Source organism: Balaenoptera acutorostrata, chromosome 14 (genome assembly GCF_949987535.1).
Source record: "Balaenoptera acutorostrata chromosome 14, mBalAcu1.1, whole genome shotgun sequence".
Classification (NCBI taxonomy): Eukaryota; Metazoa; Chordata; class Mammalia; order Artiodactyla; family Balaenopteridae; genus Balaenoptera; species Balaenoptera acutorostrata.
In genome coordinates this window covers 58779947-58805157 of record NC_080077.1, presented here as the reverse complement: position 1 = coordinate 58805157, position 25211 = coordinate 58779947, and the positions used below count along the sequence as shown (strand labels likewise).

Here is a 25211-nt window from a genome sequence, read left to right as displayed (position 1 = left end):
TTAACACCTGTCCCTCTCAAACTCTTCGAAAAAATTGCACATAGAGGAACACTCCCAAACTCAGTCTACGAGGCCACCATCACACTGATACCAAAACCAGACAAAGATATCACAAAGAAAATTACAGACCAGTATCACTGATGAACATAGACGCAAAAATCCTCAACAAAATACTAGCACACAGAATCCAACAACACATTAAAAGGATTATACACCATGATCAAGTGGGATTTATCCCAGGGATGCAAGGATTCTTCAATATACGCAAATCAATCAATGTGATACACCATATTAACAAATTGAAGAATAAAAACCATATGATCATCTCAATAGATGCAGAAAAAGCTTTTGACAAAATTCAACACCCATTTATGATAAAAACTCCCCATAAAGTGAGCATAGAGGGAACCTACCTCAACATAATAAAGGCAAAATATGATAAATGCACAGCAAACCTCATTCTCAATGGAGAAAAACTGAAAGCATTTCCTCTAAGATCAGGAACAAGACAAGTATGTCCACTCTCGCCACTATTATTCAACATAGTTTTGGAAGTCCTAACCACAGCAATCAGAGAAGAGAAAGAAAAGGAATACAGATTGGCTAAGAAGAAGTAAAATTGTCACTGTTTGCAGATGACATGATACTATACATCGAGAACCCTAAAGATGCCACCAGAAAACTACTAGAGCTAATCAATGAACTTGGTAAAGCTGCAGGATACAAAATTAATGCACAGAAATCTCTTGCATTCCTATACACTAACAGTGAAAGATCAGAAAGAGAAATTAAGGAAACAATACCATTCACCATTGCAACAAAAAGAATAAAATACCTAGGAATAAACCTACCTAAGGAGGTAAAAGACCTGTACTCAGAAAACTCTAAGGCACTGATGAAAGAAATCAAAGATGACACAAACAGATATACCATGTTCTTCTATTGGAGAATCAATATTGTGAAAATGACTATATTACCCAAAGCAATCTACAGATTCAATGCAATCCCTATCAAATTACCAGTGGCATTTTTTTACAGAACTAGAACAAAAAATCTTAACATTTGTATGGAGACACAAAAGACCCCAAATAGCCAAAGCAATCTTGAGGGAAAAAAACGGAGCTGGAGGAATCAGACTCTCTGACTTCAGACTATACTACAAAGCTACAGTAATGAAGACAATATGGTACTGGCACAAAAAGAGAAATATAGATCAGTGGAACAGGATAGAAAGCCCAGAGATAAACCCGTGCTCCTGTGGTCAACTAATCTATGACAAAGGAGGCAAGGATATACAATGGAGAAAAGGCAGTCTCTTCAGTAAGTGGTGCTGGGAATACTGGACAGCTGCATGTAAAAGATGAAATTAGAATACTGCCTAGCAACATACACAAAAATAAACTCAAAATGGATTAGAGACCTAAATGTAAGGCCAGACACTATCAAACTCTTAGAGGAAAGCATAGGCAGAACACTCTTTGACATAAATCACAGCAAGATCTTTTTGACCCACCTCCTAGAGTAAGGGAAATAAAAACAAAAATAAACAAATGGGACCTCATGAAACTTAAAAAGATTTTGCACCGCAAAGGAAACTATAAACAAGAGAAAAAGACAACCCTCAGAATGGGAGAAAATATTTGCCAACGAATCAATGGACAAAGGATTAACCTCCAAAATATATAAACAGCTCATGCAGCTCAATATCAAAAAAACAAGCAACCCAATCCAAAAATGGGCAGAAGACCTAAATAGACATTTCTCCAAAGAAGACATGCAGATGGCCAAGAGTCACATGAAAAGATGCTCTACATCACTAATTATTAGAGAAATGCAAATCAAAACTACAATGAGGTATCACCTCACACCAGTTAGAATGGGCATCATCCCAAGATCTACAAACAACAAATGCTGGAGAGGGTGTGGAGAAAAGGGAACCCTCTTGCACTGTTCGTGGGAATGTAAATAGATACAGCCACTATGGAGAACAGTATGGAGGTTCCTTAAAGAACTAAAAATAGAACTACCATATGACCCAGCAATCCCACTACTGGGCATATACCCTGAGAAAATCATAATTCAAAACGATACATGCACCCCAATGTTCATTGCAGCACTATTTACAATAGCAGGTCATGGAAGCAACCTAAGTGCCCATCAACAGATGAATGGATAAAGAAGATGTGGTACATATATACAATGGAATATTACTCAGCCATAGAATGGAACAAAATTGGGTCATTTGTAGAGGTGTGGATGGACCTAGAGACTGCCATACAGTGTGAAGTAAGTCAGAAAGAAAAAAACAAATATCGTATATTAATGCATATATGTGGAATCTAGAAAAATTGTACAGATGAACCAGTTTACAAGGCAAAAACAGAGACACAGATGTAGAGAACAAACGTATGGACACCAAGGGGAGAAAGCCGGGTGGGGATGGTGGTGGTGTGATGAATTGGGAGATTGGGATTGACATATATACACTAATGTGTATAAAATAGATAACTAGTAAGAACCTGCTGCATAAAAAAATAAATAAAATTTTAAAAAAAAAGAATCATTGAATAAATTATATATTCATGCCATGTAACATTTTATCTATACTAAGAAGAGTAAATTGGGACTATACCAGATGACTTAGAGGGTTTTCCAAAGATATTATTGAATGAGAAAACAGTAAGTATAGTATATATACATAATATTTTCCTCCTTTTTTTTGTAAAGCTGACAAAAATCCATGTGTAAATATATGTGCACATGTTATATCTGTGTGTGTGTTCTGAATGAGTCTATGTGTGTATGTGTGCCCATGCATTTTTAGGTATAGCTCTGTATGAAATTATATGCGTACAGAGAAGGACTGTTGATTTGTTAACACAAATGCCTGGAGGAGAAAAGGCATGGATATATGTGGGAAATATGGATGTGAATGGGAAGACCAAAGGGAGGAATCAGACAGAAAAGGAAAAGGGGGGAAAAACGGAGGAAGCAACATGAGGATACTTATGTATCTATGTAAAGTTATGTGTCATTACATATGTAGTGAAAAAATAAAAATGGAGAAATGAAAATATTTCCAGTTACCACCTAGTATGGAAGTATCTCAATATTTTAACAACTTCCATATTCAAACTGAGGCATATGGACAGAATGTCAGCCCTGGCCAGGTGTCTACCTCTTGACTCTGCTTCCTCTTGTTCATTGAGCTTTTGTTGAAATTCCTGCGTATTCAGGAAGACCTAGATGACATGCCACCTTCACTCTTATTGCTCTACCTTTCTGAAATCCCATTGCCCTCCTAAATATCTCTATTTTGGAAGTTACACATTTGTCTGCCTTTTTTATAGTTATTTTGTACATGAACACATATAATTATGTATGATTTTCTAAGTAGCTTGAAAACCTGCTTGAAGGTAGAGACCATAAGCTTTTCATCTCTGATTCCATACCCTGGTGCTCTTATCCTAGTAGGCAGCCTGACAATATTTGCTGAATGAATAACTTTGAAGCAGCACTATTCAATTTTTTTTTTTTTCTGGAAAAGAATGTAAATACCTAAGCTTTCTAGTACTTTTGCACATTGATTGCAAATAAATGACCAGGTTTGTGTTATGGTAGTATTTTCTATCTGTGAATTCTGTGAGGAAATACAAATTTGAAATATTTTGTAAAATTAAATGATTCATTTAAGTGAATTGATCAGTCTGTTAGTGGGTTATTTGTCTTTAGTCTGTCAGTCAGTCAATTTGTCTATCATTCATTTATTCATTCATTCAGTGAATGCCAACAGTTCGTAACTAAAAGATATTGGCGGTCTTTAAATTGTTGTAAAATTTCTGGGGTAATCTAATGGGTCACAGAGGCAAAATATAGTATTTTTTTACCCTTAGGGTTATCTACTTAAGAAGTGGTTTTGGAGACACCTTTTGCTCAATACATTCTGCTATGATCCATTTTTCTTAAATTAGCTCATTAGGAATTAATACTTCTGTTGGAAGTAATAGTCTGCATTTGATCATCCATAAACAAAAATGTCAGTGATTTTCTTTCATGTGAACCCAACTAACACACAATGATAATTTCTGAACATGAATCACTGATGTTAAAAAAAAAAAAAAACAAGGGTTCTCTTGAGCCTGATTACCTTGTTGTTAACTCTGTTGGCTAGTTATGCCCTGAGAATTCTTTAGTACAGCTTTCACTTGTTAACATGCAGCGTTTTAATGTTTCCCTCCATTTTGAAGTGAGGAAAATGCATTTCACTGATGGTAGCTATTTTTACAGCATTAAATGAGAAGAGCAAAACTGAGAATGCCTTTTGTCAGTCAGTTGTCAACACAAAAGAAAAAGCGTAAAGCTTGGGTCACTACAAAAAATTAACATTTGGAAAATAATTTTTTAAAGCTTGGTTCACTACAAAAAATTAACATTTGGAAAATAATTTTTTAAATCTTGGTAGGATGAGAGTATCACTTTTTACTATTTCTTGATTTTTAAAAGCCTATGGTGGCTTTGAAAAAATACAAGAAGGTATATTGAAATTGAAAGAGCTTCCTTGTAGTTACATAAGGAAATTATTAACATGATCAAGCAATTTGAAAACTTCCACTTTTATAAAAAATGAAGCAGGAATGAAAATCCATGGGTTAGTTTTTTTACGAAAAGCAAATATAATGAGAATCCATAAAACCATAGAGTTTAAAAACAGAGTGTAATGTTGAAACCATTACATCCAATACCATCATTTCCTCCCATAAGGAATGTGAGTGTTAGTCACCGACCAGTGTTAGTCTGCATTGGACTATGTCTCCCAGCTCTTCCACTGCATCACAAACTCATTCTCTCAAATTTACTTTACGATTCTTCTTTCTCCTCTCAAATTCTTAGGTTTCTTATTAGAGTTGCTACATTGAAATTCTAAGATAAAGCCTTATGAAAAATCCAATGACTTATTTACCAAAAATTAAACATATATATATATGCACCTCACCCCACGTCTAAAATACTAATTTTGTGTGTGTGTTGTCATTTCACTGTAAGTTCTCTTGGGAGCAGTAAAAGTCTTGGTGATCTTGTTGTCCCCAACAGCATCCAGTGGGAGTGACACATGTGAACAGGATCAGATCTTTTTTAGTCAAAATGCTTTAAAAATAGTTATGTGCCTGTTATTTCTAATACAAGAACCTTGCTTTTGTAAGTGGCATGTTAAGAAGACAGCAGTACTGCAGATGAAAGAGAGAATTCACATAGGACCAGGAAAAATTATACCCTTGTCACTCCAAAATATTTCATTAACACTTAACTAAAGAGAGACGTAGTGCCCACCCTAACTATGTATGCGCTGTCCTTCTTACCTTGTATTTTGAGCAGGGCAGTTCACAGCTGTGAGTCAGAATGGTGGCATAAGGACCTTAGAGCTCTGATAATAGACCAAGAATTACCTTGGCAGAGAAATGAAGAGCATTTACTACTGAGAGTCTAAAAAGAAAGTGCTAAGTAGATAATTAACATCTTTCCTCTCAGTGGCAACCTGGAAAAATTCTTAGTCAGGAGCCATAAAAAGGTCTCAGGTCTATAAGAAGGGAGAAAAAGGGCTTCCCTGGTGGCGCAGTGGTTGAGAATCTGCCTGCCAATGCAGGGGACACGGGTTCAAGCCCTGGTCTGGGAAGATCCCACATGCCGCAGAGCAGCTGGGCCCGTGAGCCACAACTACTGAGCCTGCGTGTCTGGAGCCTGTGCTCCGCAACAAGAGAGGCCACGATAGTGAGAGGCCCATGCACCGTGATGAAGAGTGGCCCCCGCTTGCCGCAACTAGAGAAAGCCCTCGCACAGAAACGAAGACCCAACATAGCCAAAAATAAATAAATAAAAAAATTAAAAAAAAAAAAAAAAAGAAGGGAGAAAAAGATAACAGACTTCCTCAAGGAAAGGAGGGTTGTATCTTATGTGTGTGTACTTGGAGTGTTTGTGTATGTGTGGAGGAGAGTGTTTGACCTAAACAGACTTAACTTGTGTTATTATTTACCAGAGTTGAAGTTGCCTGTAACATCAGTTTGGCCATTTGAAAAATGAGAATACATGTCATTGCTTTGTTACTGGGCCTGCCATGGATACATTATAATTATTGATTGAATATTCTTTGTAAAGAGGAGAAATTTCCAACACTCAATTAGGTTAAGGGACATAAGTTTTCCTGCACATGACAGCACTGCCTGTTTAGTGTATCCCATGCACATTGTCTTCAGATGTGGACAGTTGGTACTAGGAGTCCTGTAAAGGCGCCATGTTCATATTCCCAACAAAATATAATTCCTTATTAAAAAGCAGGATCTCCAGGGACTTCCCTGGTGGCACAGTGGTTAAGAATCCGCCTGCCAATGCAGGGGACATGGGTTTAATCCCTGGTCTGGGAAGATCCCACATGCCGTGGAGCAACTAAGCCCGTGCACCACAGCTACTGAGCCCATGCGCCACAACTACTGAAGCCCACGTGCCTAGAGCCCGTGCTCCGAAACAAGAGAAGCCACTGCAGTGAGAAGCCCAGGCACCGCAATGAATAGTAGCCCCTGCTGGCCGAAACTAGAGAAAGCCCACGCTGAGCAGCGAAGACCCAATGCAGCCAAAAATAAATAAATAAATTAATTAAAATTTAAAAAGCAGGATCTTCATTCTCTTCTACTTTCCACATACAGGAAGCTAACAATCCATTGTGAGCAATTGTTAAAGAAATTAAAACTCTTCTGCACAATTAAGAATCTTGTGTCTATGTAATTTTTGTTTTTCTCATTAGATCTTGTCCTGCTTCTCTCCAGACACCCCATGTGCTCTCATATTTCTCCCCACTTCCTCAGAACCTCCTTCTGGGGCTTCCTACCCGTGATTGAATCAGGCCTATCTTTCAGCATTTCATTATATTTTAGATTTTTCTCTTCTGCTTCCCCTAAGAAGAGTTGCTTTATGAAGCATTCATTCAGCTAATAATTACCAGGATCCTGCTCTATTCCTGGCTCTGTCCTAGGTGCTTACTAGAAAAATAAGTTCCTCATTCTCATGGAGTTTATATTCTACTGTCCTAATCTCTTGGATCTTTCTTTAATTATTCTGATAAACTAATTTGTACTGTGGTATCAGTTTCAGACATTGGACTAAGTGATATTTCCTACCCAGATAACACTCAACAACAATCCACTCTGTAAACATTTATTCAACACCTAATATGGTGTAGGAATACAAAGATGAAAAAGGTTCAGTTCCATATTCTGGTCTTCTGGGAGAGGAGATTGGTACCTATGTATTGAGGGTGACATTTAAAAATAATTGTGCACTTTTGCCTTTTTGGGAACAAATTCATCCTGGTCTATCAAAACATCCATCTGCTTGGGGTGATAGGAGGGTGCGATGATTAGAATTTGTTAAGAAAAACCATGAAAATATTCAGTTTCTGTCACTCAAGAGTAGCATTAGAGAGTGCAGTAATAATTATACAAACTGGGCTATTTTCTTGAGAAGAGATCTAAATATCTTTTTCTTCTCATTTGGCAAATCAACAAAAGGAGGGTAGAACCTTCTCCACTATTAAGTCTTTATAGAGCCAGAGAAGAAGAATATGTGAAACAGAGAAAGAAAAAAAGACACCCCCTTTCCAGCCTCTATGATTTTAAGGAGGCGGAAGAGGAGGAGAGAGAAACCTGGACGGCACAATGAGCCAGAGGTTGAGGTTTGAGGCACAGACACTGAGTTGAGAGCTGAGGGTCTTTCCTGGCAGGACAAGGTGACCTGAGAGAGGCTGGGGAGGGCTTTGGGGCTGGCAGAATCCCAAGTGATCTTTTCTGTAAATTGGAGACAATAATAACTACCCTGGGGGCTGTTGTATGGGTCACATGAAAAAGGTATGTGAGGTGTCCAGTAAAGTACCTGGCATCTAGAAAAACTTGGGAAGTACACGTTGTTTCCATTTCTTTCCGGTTTGCCTTCTGGCAAGATTGAATAATCAATCTAACTTCTCGAGGTTTGAAAAGACTAGAAGAATACAGACTGTCCTGGTTTGCTGTTTTTCTGGCCGTGTGACCCTGAGCAATTTGCTTACCCTCTTTAGCTTCCATTTCCTCATCTATAAAATGAGGATAATATTAGCAACTACTTTGTAGGATGGTTATGTGGATTAAAAGAGACAACGTATAAAATGGGCTTAGCCCAGTGACTTGCATGTGGTAAGGGTGTAATAAATGTTTATTTTGCCTGAGAATAGAGATTTATACTTTTGTTTCTTCTATGTTTCTATGTGTCTAAAACTTAGCTTCAATTTTTTCTTCATCAAGAGTTACCTATCTCAGGTACTTTTTTTTCTTATTGTTTTAACTCTGTTTTCTGTGTGCTGAAGAACAAGATATACAGCTTTCTGTTTAGAATTCCACAACAGAGCAGGTGGTCCACGGGGATGAGAACTTTTTCACTCAGAATCTAGAGGTGAGCGGTGTGATTAAAAGAGAAAGCTCTACATTCATTTATCCTCTATCGCCTATGTTTGCAGTCACCTAATTAATGATCACCAGTTGCCTATGCAAATTACTCCCAGGAGTAGTTTAAGGAACACTTTATGAGTCTTGCAGGCCAGGAATAGATCTTAAAATAGTGACTAGAGATTAGAAGTCCCTCTTTACTATGTTAGAAGAAACAGTGCGTGACCAGTCACAGCAACATGGTTGCCCTACATTTTACTGTGGCCTGCTGATCCAGGGGTATATATGTGCTGTATAGATCACCCTTCAATATGGAATAACAGTTGGCTGTGGGGTTTTTTAGACAATGGCAAGCAAACAGTACAAAGTGGGGCTTCCATGCTTGCTTCCTATTCCTGTGGGTGAGATGGGCCACTGGCTGCAGAATTCTAGAGGCTTCAGCAAAAGCTCCAACTAGAGGTCAGGAAGAGAGGATGCAATGGGATACATGTCCTGGGATCATTTGTGAGGGAATGCCTATAATCAAGCCTAAGGGGAGACATGGCCCTGGTCACCTCCCTAGAAATGGATTCTCAGAAAAGTTTTCTTCTTCTCAGGCAAACTCAGAATACTAGAATATCAGAGCTTGAAGGGATTTTGAATATCAGCAGACATCTAGTTCAAACTTTAAAGTACCTTGTAGGTGGCTGATTCTGTGAACAGAAGAGCTAACATGTACTTTTTTTTTTCACTAATTTGGTTTTTTTTTTTTTTTTATGAGAAGAGACAAGAAAAAGCTGAGTCATTTATATATTTTTCTTTTTGAGAAGTTTGTGAATCTTGGGTAAAATTTTATAGCTCTATTGAATTTAACTTAATGGTTTGAACATCACCTTCTGGACATGGAGATTTAAAATGTATTCTTTTCCTACCACTTTTTGGAATGAGATAAAGCCTTTCATAGGTGAAGGGGGATTTTCCTAACCTCTCTGTGATTATCTAATATATCACATACTTGATCCCTTGTGGAGGGCTGCCCTTTTTTCTCGAGGGTCTGTCAGACATGTCAGTGAAGGCACCATGGCAAATGGGGTACATCTTTCCCCAGCTGGTCACCATGATCACTGAAGGGAAAACAAAAACCACAGGGCAGAGACAATATCTTCCTTATCTCTATGCAGCTATGCTGTGAGGACCCTGCATACTTGGCAAATCTATTTTAGCTCCTGAGGAGAAATCTGAGGAGAAAAGAAAATTCTGTCCATAGAGATTTAGGTTGTTCAAACTGAGCTTGCATTTTCAAATAAAAAAATAGATCACATAGTCCCAGCTCTCAGAGTTAAAATTGTTTCTTCTTTTTTATCAGTGCCATTTTTTTTTCTTTTCTTTTTTTTTTTTTTTTTTTTTTTGCTGTATAACAGTTTCTAGATCAGATTGTTGAGTGCTTTCATCCAGAACCATGAAAGTACTTTTCTATTCTTTTTCTCTTTTAATATACCGTGACTCAGCAGCGGTAATGCTGTCTTGTGCTTAAGTCCCCGGTAGCTGTTGTGAGCCATGGGACCACTCAGCTTTGTCTGATGCTGGCACTTCCTGCTGTTCAGAGCAGGGATCATTTCCTTCAGGACTCAGTCTCCACCTATCCTGCTTGAACTGTGCCAAGAATTAGACAGTTTCCAATTAACTACATTATGAAGACACACAAGTGATTTTTATTTATTTTTTGCAACAGAAGAGGGTTTAAAACCGATATCTTAAAGCAGGATGTAGCTATGGCCTGGCCACCGCTACCCCAACTAAACCACTCTCCTAGTTTTCTCCTTGTGTTCTGGAAACTGCCGCAGACCGGCTGCAGAAAGCTAGAAGTTCCTGGCGGTGAGGGGTAAGGAACTGAAAAGCACCAGTATGGGGTCAGAAGGGCCAAGACAACTGATGGTTGCAAGGCAAGTTTATTCAAAGAGCATGAATGTATATATAGGTTTAGTACGGAACGAATATCAGACAATACATCAGTAAACCTTGTATTTCCACATAATTCTGTCGCCACTATCTATGCGCCACTATCTATGCGCCACTATCTATGCACCACTATCTATGCGTCAGCATGCCTTATGGGCCATTCTTTGGAGATACAGACTTCCCCCTCAGGGCAGCACGTCCTTCTTCTGGGGAACAACCAGGGGCTCTTAGATGCAGAGCAGGCACCTGGAACGAAACTGGCCGCAAGCCATTTTCCTTTTTTACGCTCAGTACCGCAGCGTCAGGGGTGCGTACCAAGAGAGAGACAAGCAGTTCTCCGGAAAGCAGAAAGCTGAATAAGCTTACAGCTTGGGGGCCACCACAGGAAACCATTTCCCTCCCACTGTGCTGGGACACCTCTAGGCCTCTCTTTTTACCTTCTCCTTTTTCCACTGCCTCTATACCAATGGCTCAAACAATTTCCTTTACATGCATGATTTCTACATCTGTCTCTAGTCCCGTCCTCTTTTCATGGCATCAAAATTTCCTCTGGCACTTCGAGTCGTGTGCCCAAACAGCATTCATTTTCTTTTTCCCAGAATCCGTGTCCTTTATTAACGCCACTGACATTCACCAGTTACTTGGGCTCAGAATACTGGATTTGTCTTTGATTTTTTCCTATCCCTACTCTCAAGGCTAAACATTTTCCAAGCCTTGAAGACTCTTCATTCTCAGGGTTTCCTGGATCTGGTTTATTCTTACATCCATACTTAGATACTCATCATTTTTGCTCACATGGATGATTAGAGTGGGCTCCCAATTTGTCTATTGCCATTCTTATTTTATTTCATATAGAGATATTAAAATGTGCACTTGATTTTTTTAAAAATTAGGATCTATTGTTCATCCTTTTCAAAATTCAACTTAAGGGTCGCTATAAGTGTGATCTTGCCTAGTTCATTTCAAATAAGATTTGTTAATAGATTCTACCCAGACTTCTTCAGGAGTAAAACTTTTGAACAAGTTGATGTATTTATATAATACTTAAACATTTATATGGCTACATTTTGCTAATTATGTATTAATTTTTATGAGATAAATTTTTTCAAGCTGTGTTTTTGCAGGCTCTTGTATGTTATATTCCTACAGTATGTTTTTTGAGTATCTTAGAATATTCTACAAAACAGAAAGCTTGACTGAAATGATGATGGCTTTTTTTCCTGTACTGAACTCTTAATGACATTGGTACTTTTTTTTTTTTTTCCAGCTGCAAGGCTATGTACGGAGACATTTAGCATTTGCCTTGTGAGAAAAATGTTCTGTGGCAAAGATTGAATGGGGGGGGGGTGTGTGGTGAATAATTAGGTTTCTTCCATATTTAGATCATATGATTTATGTTACCCTTGCTCTTAGTGGAGCAAGATTTTTATGTGGGAGCAAGTACTAGTCTGGATAAAGAATATGTAATTTGGGGAATTGGTATCTTCTGCAAATTTTCAGATTCTTCTTGGTTCACCATGTATAATCTTTTCCTAGAACTAAATAACCCAATTTAAGATCTTGTAGTTTTTCTTCTTCTTTAATAATTAGGGGCTTTTGGCAGGGTAAAAATCAATAGTAATTTAAAGTAAAACAGTCCCAGATGATTTAAAATTATATTGTAAATTTCTTCTAAATTAAGATTAGAAATGGACTATCTTGTAGTTTTAAAGTAGAGATTTTTCATATAGTTTATAATTGTGTAATATAGTACATGTAATTATATAAATACTTTCAGATTTAACTACCTATATGGACATATATATTGTATTTTGTAAACAAAATGAAAAAAAAACAAAACTCAGTGTCCTTACTGTAGCCAATAGTTAGCAAAGAAATCCCCTAAACTTACCAAGGACTGAAGGAGAGGCATACAACTCCTGTCACTTGATGCTATCAATAGTAAGGAGTAAACAGACCACATTACTGGCTTATTTCCATTCTCTGGCTTATTTCCATTCTCAAACTGAAAAATCTTCAGTTTGATTCCATTCCCACATAAGGAAAGGCATTAGCAAAAATGTCCATTTGCCTTCCTTCATGAGGCCTATTTACTTAATGGAAATCTTAGCAAATATGTTCTTTTGCCTTTTATTGATAATGCTCTAGCTACATAATAGAACTATAATGTGGTGAGCATCTAATGTACTTCACAACTGCCAAAAACAGTGCCAATTAGAACAAAAAGGACTGTTCCATTTCCATTTATTTCAAAGCCCCCTTTTATATGCCATGTTGCTATACAGTTAATATTGTGATTAAAAATTTCTTACTCCATTTCTCTGTTATTTGTGTTAGTATGCCTTTAGGAAATTGTAATTTAATAGGACATTTCTTAGGAACAAGAGAGTGCTATAAATAAATGGGTATGTGTTCTTAACATATGAGAGAATGGGGAAAGCACAGGACAGTGATTTCTTTACAGTACATACAGTAGAACACTAATCATTTTCCCAAAGTGGCCATACTGTCCGCCTTGCCATCTGAGTAGCTTTGGCCAACTAATATAATCTCTCTGAGCCTCAAATTCTTACCTGTAAAATAGGGAGAGATAATTTATAGGAATACTGTAGTGAGTAGAATAAACAATAGAAGTAAAGAAGCTAGCAAGATGCCTGAAACTTCCCCCTTTATCTCCTTTCCAGCTCACCTCCACACTCCATCCTTCTTCCCTAAATAACTTATGTTTTCATTGTGAGAGACAAAAACATACTGAAAAGGAAATACAATACAAAGCAGCGGGCAGAGAACATACAATGTAGTGGGGAAAAAGCTCGTCATGAAACCCCATAAACTCTAGTAGTTCTTTCTGATTTTGCCACAAACAGCTGTAAGACCTTGGTTTGATCACTAAGTCTTTCCATGTCTCCATTTATGCATCAGATGAAGGTTTACCTGGGTATTCTTTGATTAAGTGCCAAATTTGTTATAGAGGCAGTAAGGTTTATTGTAATTCTAATAAAGTTAGTGGTCCTTGCGGATTGAAGTAAGTGATTAGCAAGGTATCATGGAAGAAGGGGGATGTGAAGTGAGGTTTAGAGGTTGATTACAGTTTGGTTAGTTCAAGGGAAGGCACTCATTTGTTGTTGTTTTGATCTTAGCGAACTGAAAGGTTTTGATTTTTCAAGGAATGGCATAATTGATCAGAACAATTTGTTCTGAAGTGACACTGGCCATTAATTTAATTGCTTTAGTCCTTCAGATGAGTTTTATTTGAGAGATTTAAAATTACAAAGGCTAATGTATCCTGTGAATAGGTACGTTATTGCACTTACAAATAAATGTTTGTGAGGAACTCCTGAATGGAACATAGATCTTTCCATTACAGGGTCCTCTGGAAAAACCAAAATAATGCAGCCCGCATTGTGAGATCACCATCAACAAACATGCGATCAACATCTTTTTTTGTCCCTGGCACGCTCTTACAATGAGTCCATATTTGTAATTTATAGATGTATGACATCATTACTTTCCAGTAAATATAAAGTAACATTTAAAGGTGACATGTCATGTGTTATTAGTGTTTTTCTCAGTAAACTGATAGAATAAATTAGGCTTTACAACAAAGTCACAAATAAGGGGACTTTGGGAGTTGTCACCATACAGATCGAAATTGAATCCCTGGGAATAGATTCGATGGCCTAAAGAGGACACATCTATGTTTACAAGGCAGTATACACTGCAGTAGCTCTATTGATTTTTGTGACAACAGTAACAATGACTACTGAGGTTGTTGATAAGTGTACAGAATTAATGAGGTTTAGCATATTTTAAGTCATCCTGGTTTCATTTACCTTGAGTCTGAATTTTATCTCAGAACTTCTAAGCCTGGGATGTAAAATAGGCCATTTATATGTTAAACAATTGCTTAGTTGCTTTCAGCATACAGTGGAGCTTGGTAACCACTTCGCCAGTTGCAGTGAGCATGTTTACTTCCTGAAAGTGGGTCCCATTGGGTTCACATATGTTTATATCATATGGATTATTCCTACTGTTCATTGTTCCATGGAACCCATCTCAGAGATAAGCTTACTTATATTTGTCTGTAGTTCGGCCACCAATCCCTTGCCCAGTTAATTTTGTTCTAGAAAACAGGGATGGTTTCACTGGACACCCATAGATCAAAGTAACAACTTCATGCAGAAAGAACATCTTGAGACTTCTAGCCTTGGAAGGAAGCCCATAGTTCTGGCAGCCGCTTAATTCTTCATAGGCTCCATTATACATATATGTCATTTAATCCTCACAACAATCCTATAAGAAAATTATCCCCAATCTCAAATTTTAGATCAAGAAACTAAATTTTAAAGCGAGATTACTTAAATTCATGCAAATAGGCATTTGAATCCAGGATTTTCTGATTTCCAAACACATGGGCTTTTTCCATTATACTCTACTGACTCTAATAAATATTTCTCTTCTTTTCAACTTCCTTTGTTAAAGTCATCATTATACAGGTGAATATGTATATTGAACATTTATTTTAAAATGGAAATGCAATGTACAGTACTTGAAATAACAAAAACAAGAAACAATCTCTGAGATGTAGGTATTATAGGTCATTATCTGTTATGAGATTATGTTAAGAGGAACATTTAGTTTAAAATTTTGAGTTAAATGCGTATACCTAGTTACCTTGACTTAAATACAATTTGTAAAGAAAAGCAACGTTCTGCCTTAGATAGAGTCCTGAGTAAAGAAGATACTTGAAAAGATTCCTGAGAGGGAATATTCATTTTGTTCATGACAATTAGTGAGACTCTGGGATTAAAAACTACAATTATGGCAATAACGGTGTTATTGAAAAATGAACATTTCAATGAGATTATGAAAATGCTAGGGAATGAACAAATGTTAGTAGATGCCAGTGGAAAAAATAACTTCCAAGAAATACATATATATAAAATCACCCATACACAGCTGCAGAAAAAATATCAAATAAAGATGACCTTTTCATGGAAAAGTCCTTGAAAAAGACTTTACTAAAACAACAGGAAATAATCAAGGTGAAATTAGATACAGAGAAATTCAACAGAATTAGGTACAAAGCACAGCATGGACCAAATCTTATTTGACAGGGGCCAATTGATGTCAACAAAAACTGGAGGGAAATACTAGATTTTATGAAGAACTGAACAAAGTTGCAATTTAGCTCAGTGCATTAAATTAATCAGTAATTAAAATAATCCTGCTGAGGCACTTGGCTCTCTATTTCTTTACCCAGTGGTTTGGAGCCACAAGAGCCCTAGGACAAATGCTTGCAAAGTCAATCTGCTTAATCAGCCAATTCTAAGACCAGTCAACTTTGAAGGAAAATCATTTGAGGAAGATTATTATGCCCAGTTGGAAGTAACTGGACTGAAGAACTGAAAGCCGTATATCTTTCTGCCTGTGTAATAAAACCTGAACCCATGCAGGCTGTCCAACGACTATATTTCCTAGCTCTTTTCAGTTTAAGAAATTAAAATTCATGATCAGGTTCCAACTGGGGGCCCCTCTCTACCGTAGGACATATTGACACATTTACCCATATTTGTGTTTGAAGGCCTAGAGCAGCTCAAAGCCCTTTTCATAGATTTACAATGTATTACTTCCTCCTGTTGTCTGCCCTGGAAACTCCACCCCGGCCCCCGCTCCCAAATCTGCAAGGAACTTTAAAACCCAGGCCTCATCAGACTCAGACCTAAAGACTCACCCTCTTTGCCAGGTTCCACAAGAAATGCTGTGGTTTGGTGTGGTTTGGTTTCTTTGTTTGGTTTTGTTTTCAATTTTTTGGAAGATTCACAGCGGGGAGAATGTTAGACTGTAGGACTTGTAGCTCTCTTCCATTTTGCAGACCTTAATACCTTTAGATGTTCTCTAAGCTCAACCCTTTCCAAAAACCAGTATCCCCACATATCACTTCTCACTGAGTGACACTTTCTGTGTAGTCTAGTGTCTGTCTCCTGCCTCTAGTGGATTCCTGCTTTAGAGGGGATTGGCCCTGCCCAACCAGTCTGCACCTCCTGGAAGTCTGGTCAATCAGATTCTATTTCAGTACCATAAGATTAGGAAAAAATAAAGCGGTCACAGTTTCCTGTATTTCTAGAAGGTCTCCAGGTTATTTTTCTAGTGAGAGAACGGGATCTTTTTTGGTTCATTTGTCAATTAGTTTGTTTCTGTTCCATTTTAACACTGGAAATGCCCGTGCCACCCAGAACGTGGTGTTACCCACTTTAGGAGGTGACCTACCCTCCTGCAACAGTGGATGGCCAATAATTCTGCCTGGATTGGCTTTAAGGCCTGGGAAAAGCTTAATGAAGTAAGAAGTCTCTGTGGCCTCATTTTGTTGCTGAAACTACGGACTACAAGAAAACGACTTGGGAAACTTCTTGTCGTGAAAGGATGTCAATACTTGTGTTTTAGGAGATGCAAGAAAAGAATGAGCAGAGCAGAGTTTTTCTAATTCTTGGGAGAGGGGTAACTTCAAGGGATAAGAGTGGGTGAGGATAATTTTAAAGAGGGAAGAAACTTTGGCTGAGATTCCAAGGTCTGCTAGATGGCAGGAAAGGATATAGCATGGAGCCTGGCTTTAGCCACAGATATGTCCTGAAGCTTGATAGTTGTTTGACATGCTGCCAGATTTCTTGAAAGACATACCAGAAACTTATGTTTTCTATATGCCACCATTGGGTTTAGAAGGAAGTGTAAGACAAAAAGAGTGATGAGAGAACAGATTAATGGAGAACCCTTTGAACCTAAACCTGGGGTTGGCAAACTTTTTCTGTAAAGGGCCAGATAGTAAATATTTTCAACTTTTTAGGACATAAGGTTTTTGTAGCAACTACTCAACTCTACCTTTGTACCATGAAAGCAGCCAATACATAAATGAATAGGCACAGCCGAGTTTCAATAAAACTATTTGCAAAAGCAAGTAGTGGACAGATTTGGCCTGAGAGTGATAGTTTTCACCTCCAGTGTAGACTGTTTTCCCGGATTTCTGTGATTAAGTATATTTACCATGCCTGGTGTTAGCAAGTCATGAGTGAACTAGCAAAGAAACAACACATGAGATTTTTCCAGTTTTACTATTTTTCTTATAATGTTTATAAAAGAATTAGACATGAATGCTTTCGATTCTACTACTACCTCTCTTTACATTATACTATTTCATTTTCATCACTCTTCAGTGTAATAGAATGTGTCACAGAGTGTTCAGTTTGAGATTGGCTATTCCCATTTATAAATATCTAAAATAGGAAAGGGGTCTTCAATAAAAGGTACAGATGTACGTACTTAAGGAACAAGGGGAGCCAATAACATCCTATGTGGAGTTAAAAAAGTGCGTAACAACAGTATTGCTTTTTTTCCCCAAGAATCAAACAGCTCACTTAAGAGAAAATAAAAGGAGGAAAATGTGTCTAAAAATTTTGGAGAATATGTATCTCAAAAACTAAATTGAATTTCCATTTACATAGAGGAATACTATCTTATAGAAAAGCACTAAAAATATCCAGTGATTGATAGAAAAAGCAAAATATATTAAATATTAAAACAAATTATGTGGTTGTATTGTGATTATTCCTCAAAACAAATGAGTGGATACATGTTTCTGAGTTTTAATCATAGAATTTAATTTTGTTCAGCCTTATCTTCTGAGGCAACAATAAGCTAAAATGGGCAAGTAAATTTTGGATGCAAGGAAATTTTTTTGAAAATCACTTTAAAAATGGTTATTATTTATTATATACCAATGAAAATTATTTCTGAAACTTTTAATAGGATGAATCTTTTGAATATGTGCATATACTTGGAAAACTCCAAACTAAAGCCAGGTAATAGTTTTCTCTCTTTCTTGATTACTTACTCTAAAAATATGATTACTACCTGAAGCCATTTGTACTACAGTGTAATGTTCAGTATCTCAGTTTGAAAATGTTTTTATTTTTAAATTACTTTATTTGCATCTCAAGGGAGAACATATCCTATATTCTGAGATAAGGTCTAGATGGAAGTTTTACTTGTTTTTATTCATTTAGTTGTTACTTTAATAATTTTTAGAAATATTGTAGGTTTCTATTAAGTAATATATTCAATTTAGTCAAAATATTTCATCTCTAATGAAACCCTGGCAATTTGACCATATGATTTAAAAAATACTACAGGGTATTCATAAAATGTATTAAGGTTTCTTTTTTTTTAAAATTAATTAATTAATTAATTTATTTTTGGCTGTGTTGGGTCTTCGTTTCTGCGCGAGGGCTTTCTCCAGTTGCGGCAAGCAGGGGCCACTCTTCATCACGGTGCGCGGGCCTCTCCCATTGCGGAGCACGCAGGCTCAGTAGCTGTGGCTCACGGGCTTAGTTGCTCCGTGGTATGTGGGATCTTCCCAGACCAGGGCTCGAACCCGTGTCCCCTGCATTGGCAGGCAGATTCTCAACCACTGCGCCACCAGGGAAGCCCTAAGGTTTCTGAATTACAAAAGAAAACATTGTTTTATATTAGCTTCTGATGACTTTTGGTGGTAAAGGTGGTAATGATCCAAATTTACGAAATCCCTTCAATTTACATGTGAAGTTTATCTTAATTGCATTTTGTTATTGGAACCACACAATTTGCTCACTAAATAAGAATTTCCAATTTAGAAATTGCAGTCCTTCTTTCTTGTTGAAAATCTGTACATTTTCAGATTTTAAAAAAAGGTACAAACTTGACCCACATGGTTGATGGTACTAAAGTCTTCATTAACTACTTTCAGTCTACTCACCACTCCCTGTATTATTGCTGAACCATAAGCATTGCCCCTTGTGGATGAAGCTTCTCTGTTTTACTTCCATATCCTCTTGTCTTCTCACTCTGCAATCAGCCCTCAGGATCCCTTCACCCCATCTGCTATTTATCAGTTGCCTCTACTTTTCTACCTGCGTGTCTCTTTCGGTTGGGAACAAACTAATCCTCAGACTTGAACTTCTCAGACATTTCTTCCTTCTCCTTTTTAAATTGCCCCAAATGTGACAACATCCCTGGGATTCCTTCCAGTGCAGCCTACTTCTCCATCAGTTCCCTAAAAATCTGAGAACTAAGAAGCAGGCTCAGCATAATCCTTGATCTCTACTGTTTTGCTCTCCTCTTCCTCAGTAACTTAAGGATTTGGTTTAGTCTTCCTCAATGGCTTTCTCTTGCCATTTTCCTTGGAGATGGTACTCACGTTGATGACTCTTGACTAACCTGGTATTTCATTGTTTTCACCTCCTAAAACCTAGTAGCATTTGTCTCTATTCCGTTTCAGCCGGTTTGAATTGCCTTTCATTGTGATTACGTTTTCTATCATTACTTGAAAGTATCATTTTTAAGATCTCTAACTTTGAACATACTTTCTGTGAACACTACATCTTATCCCATCCTCTTTTCCATTCTCCATTCCCCCTTGTGCCCCCATAATGAACTTCTTATTTATCTCCTCCCTCAAGTCCTTCTGTCCTTCTCATATGCCCTCTACATCTTATTCATTCTGGTTCATCTGCTTAAATGTTCAGCTTGTACTCCAGGGACAGCCATTTCAAAAGGGCACTTGCTTCCACTTTAGAATCCATTGTTTCTTTGATCTTTTACCAATTTTCTTTCATCTTTCCATAGCCCTAGTTATTCTCCTGTGTCTGTTTCCTCTTTTGTAATGGGCCAAAAAATTTAGTTGATGTGGGCTGTGGAACCAAGTGAGTGCTGACTGACTAACTCTACAACAGATTCTTGCAGTTTTATGGCAGTTGGGTCATAGCCACTTTTCCCATCTCTAGCTGAATCATTCACTAATGTAGCTGTGATAAACCTCTCCAGGGTTCAGGGCTTGCAGGATTTTTCCTGTCATGGCGCACATAGAAACTATTGCTATGTAATTTTTTGCCTCTGAATGAGGCCGAAATATTTTCCTTCTTTAAATTACTGGACATTGTAAAGACTTATTGAGATAATATGTATAAACTGTTTTACATTTGTAAGATCTTAGTATTATTGTCATTCCATGGTCACATCTCATGCTTTACCACCTCCTCTGTGTCATTTATCCTGATCTCTGGCTGTAATCTCCTTCTCCAAATTTCAAGACTTAAACACTAGTCTCTTCTTTGTGACCTCTTCCCACTTAGCACTCAGCTTGTTTCTGTTGGCTTTGCTGAGTAAATCTTTCTCTCTGATGATCTGGCCTACAAGATTCTGTCGTGTTGGTATCCTTTGTAGTAGTTAACCCAGTGATCTGTATCTAGTTAGGCAGAATGCATTTTTGCTGAACCAAATTCAAATGAATGATAAACTTTGCCAATTTAGAAGCATGCTCTTCATAGCACAAGGTTGTGGGTTTATGAGCTATTCATGGGACTTTTGAAATTTTCATCCTTTTTATCTATACAGTTCATTATTATACTTCATTACAAAGAATAAAATCCTTTTTACATAGAGTAAAATCATACAGTGTTATTATAAACAGATATAAAGTGGCATTGATGCCTATCATCTTCATTGGTATTATCTTTTTTTTTTAATGGATATTTACGTCACTCTTTTTTTTTTTATGGATATTTCCGTCACTTTTTCTTTTTGAGAAAGTCTTTTTTATTTATTTATTTATTTATTTATTTATTTATTTATTTATTTGTGGCTGTGTTGGGTCTTCGTTTCTGTACGAGGGCTTTCTCTAGTTGTGGCAAGTGGGGGCCACTCTTCATCGCAGTGCGCGGGCCTCTCACTATCGCGGCCTCTCTTGTTGCGGAGCACAGGCTCCAGACGCGCAGGCTCAGTAGTTGTGGCTCACGGGCCTAGTTGCTCCGCGGTATGTGGGATCTTCCCAGACCAGGGCTCGAACCCGTGTCCCCTGCATTGGCAGGCGGATTCCCAACCACTGCGCCACCAGGGAAGCCCCCTTATCTTTCTTTTGTACACTAAGAATCTTATGGTTTTAGTAGCACAAGATGGTCTGTCTTGTAAAGGAGCTTAATCACATCAGGTAATCAAGCTTTTGCTAGCAAGACATATTTCTGAATAAACACTGGGAGAGGAAAACAGGGATAGATCACTTTTATCATTACCTCTTTGGAAGAATAACTTCATTTAAACTAACCGTATATTTTCAAAATTGTCCTTAAAAGTCCTGAACCTTGAAGGACAACTGGATTAAATGTCAAAACAATTTTAAAAACAATCTACACATATGACTGTATTAGTAGTTTTGTAGGGGAATTTTTGGAAATGCCACCTATGCCTTACTAGAATCACTTCAATCACCTTGTCTCTTTGCTCTTAACTATGACACATTGAACACGGAAAAGACTTTATATGTATGCCACAGTGGTTCTCTACTTTTATTCTTTCCTCAACACAACTGAGTGATCTAACACATTTCCTGCAATAAGAGTAGCTTCCTTACTGATCTTGTTTTTTTTTAAATTTATTTATTTACTTTTGGGTCTTCGTTGCTGAAGAGTAGCTTCTTGAAGCAGTGATTTCTCATTGCTGTAGGAGAGGGCCAAGGAGAATCAGAATCTTAGAGACTTGGAGGGAAATTCTTTGAAAAAGCCCTCTCAGGTTTATAAATATGTTCTCCAAGGAAGTTGTGCCCTTTACACAAATTTCCAATGGAAGACTATAAGTTATAAATTTGATCTCTTCCCAGTTAAACATATTTGAACCAATCTGACCCAATAATTCTTAGAGAGTCCAATTTTTTGCTCTTTAGATAACATCTGTTTCAAAACAGAGGTTTACCAAGAGCTCTGTATTTACTTTCTTGATATTCTTGGAACAATGGGTCTCTCAGGAGTTTTGATTAGTAATAGTTTAAATAGATAATTTGGGATCTGTAGTCATATATCTTACTTGTTTAGGTTCGTTATTGGGTACCTAACATATTCGGATCTTTTTTTAACATATGTAGTAAGTAAGTTTTACAGATTTCTAGAAATCTATCCATTGCATGTCAAAATTAGAAGAAACTTGCCTGCTATGTAGTTCAGTTCTGATATCTTCTCTATAATACCTTTCACAGATAGATTTTCATTTAAGTCCATCTTGTACACATCTATGGGTGGGACATGACTTATTTTAGAGCCCATTCTTTATTGGCAATTCATATTGTTAGAAAATCCTTCCCTAAATCCTCAAATTGACATTTGGCCAAATAAGACTAATCCCAATCGCATGTGAACAGCTGTTTAAATATAATTGCTCTTTAATTACTTAAGATTTTTTAATTAAACCATTTGATAGAATAGTTCCCAGACCTCTTGTCATCCTCTCTTTTTCCTTTGAATATTTTGTCAATGTCCCAATTAAAAAATGTGTTCTTAGAAGTGAACCCAATAGTCTGGCACAAAGTATAGTGTGACCATGATGTGAGCATGACTTTATATACTATACTTCAGGCTTGAATTATTTTAGGAAGCCAGATCAAGCATTGGCTCATTGAATTTGAGGTCATCTAGAGGCATGGCTTAGATTTAGCCTACCAGATATGGAATATGCTGTGGTTATTTTGTTTTACATAGGTCGTCCTCAAATTCCTTAACAAGAGTTTGGACATTGATCTCTTTATTTCCGAAATTTGTATTTTATATTTTATGATAAGTTATTTATCAGATATATTTTTGATCTTAACTATTAAATTTTCCATATATCTCAGCACCAAAATAAATTGATAACTATATTTTGCACGAACACCTAAGCCTGAGAGCTGAAGCAGTATTTAGTGATTTATGAGAAAGGAGCTAAATATCAACCACATTTAGTTAATCAAAACTGCATGAACCAATCCTTTCCCCAAAAGTGTACTAAGCCAGAAGTTAGTAGGCAGTAATCTTGGGGGAATAAGTTCATTTTCTGGGCCTCAATTTCTTTTTCTCTGTAATCACATGGCTGGGCACAAAATTTATACATTAAAGAAACACTTCCAAAACATATTTACTTTATTAAGCCTGATTTTTCTGGTTTATGAGCCATTTGAAGTATGTGGAGGGAAGGGGAAGAAGCAGGTTCTACAGACAGCTACAGAAAGATTGGCAGGAAGTCACAGAAATAGCCTGAGAAAAGGGAGCAGACAACATTCGCCCCCTTCCCCAAAACATACAATTGTGCACTCATTTAAAAAACAGACATAAAACTCAATAGCTTGGGCTTCAGCTAGCAGTGGAAGGCTAGAAAGCTGTTTATAATCTGAGGAGGCCCTGAGGCCATCCCTGGCTTATAGTATGGTCCACCCTCTCAGGTTCCTCCTCAGTGCTCCAAATAAGCAGAAAAGGTGAGCTAGGGTCAATAGGTTACCAAGGTGCAATGCACAGTGGAAACTACACTGTGAAAATATTTCCATCCAAATGCTTACATTTTATTTACTATTTTAAAGTTGCATTTTCTATGAATTGAAGTTTACTTAAGCTTGTTAAAGCTTTGGACGTCTTAAATATATAGCTTTCTTATTTATGAAGGTAATCAGCCCTGATTATTTTTCTCTCTTTCCCTCTGTCTCTCTAACATATACACACACCCCAAAGGCAAAAGCAAGAAACCAACAAAAAAACCGGATTTGAAATTGTTTGATTTTCACTTATACTTAATTCCCCAAATAGCTGACAAATGGGTACATATTTGCTTACATAAAGAATACCAAAAATTTTAACCAATTTTCCATGACTTATTTATGTTAGACTGAACCATGTGTAATTACTAATATTTGGCCATTTTTGACATATAAAAAGGCATTTCATAAGGTTCAAATGAAATAGAGAAATGAGTGATTTTTAGGACAACTGATAAAATTATATGTTAGATTATGTTTCTTATAGTCAAGGAGAAAAAAAATCAAAGTACTAGTGATTTATCCAATGAATACTTAGTGAGCACCTACTGTGTGCAATATACTCTTCTAGTTATTGAGACTACAATAGAAAACAGCTCAGATATGTTTTGATCCCCTGCTCTCATAGAATTTACTTTCTAGTGGTAAAAACAAAATAATTGAAATGTAATATAATGTCAAATTTGGATAAGTAACTGCATATCATATACATGACATTGACAATCAGGGTTCAACTGACTGAACCTGAAAGATATATCTCCTAGGCTAGGGTAGTTTGCTGACACATTAATATTTTTTTTACTGTAGTAGAAATAAATATTATTCTTGATATGCAAAGAATCAAAATTATTTGCTGAGAAAGATAACATTTTTATATTAATGATGTTAATCATAATTCATACAACATCAGCAGTTAGAGAAATTATATATATAAAATGCCAATTTAAATGATTCAATTGGAAATTTAACCCATGAACTGCAGTGTTTTTTATTCTCTTGTAGAATTGACAGGGCTAATGGTGGAGTGGGGAGAAAACTGAGTCTAAAGAAATTGTGGGTTCTTGTTCTGAGATTATTCTACCAGAGTGGCCACTTCAACTGCAATGTCTCAAAGTCCTCATCAGAAAAATGGTAGTTTGACTAAATGATTTAAAGTCCTTTCCAGTTCTAAAATATACAGTCCTTACTCAGGTACGTGATATAAGAGAGAAAAAGACTGAAACAGTAGGTCAGTTTATATAAATAAAAGGTTATGAATATTGTCTGTTTTCATTATTAACTTCTCAATTATTATTTCTGGTTCATGCGTTAATATAGTAACAGCCTCATAATTCCCATATGAGAGAAGTAATTAATTAAAAAAAAAGTCTTTGTAAAGTTCTTGGCAAAAAAATACCTAAGATTTGACAACAATAATAGCAATGATAATAGCAATAAATGTATTGAAATATTTGTAT

The 25211-nt window shown here is 36.8% G+C and overlaps 1 protein-coding gene across 7 annotated transcripts in view; it reads left to right on the top strand.

Moving 5' to 3' along the window:
- GRIK2 (glutamate ionotropic receptor kainate type subunit 2) overlaps window positions 1-25211 on the top strand; it is a 639626-nt gene that overhangs the window by 33832 nt on the left and 580583 nt on the right. The window contains exon 1 of one of the 7 annotated variants that reach the window (XM_057528054.1): window positions 18215-18253. The exons of the other annotated variants lie outside the window; for them this stretch is intronic. Within the exon in view, the coding sequence (XP_057384037.1) occupies window positions 18217-18253 (37 nt within the window). The 5' untranslated portion in view covers window positions 18215-18216. Of the gene's footprint in view, window positions 1-18214; window positions 18254-25211 lie in introns of those variants that run through there. 7 annotated transcript variants of the gene reach the window in all.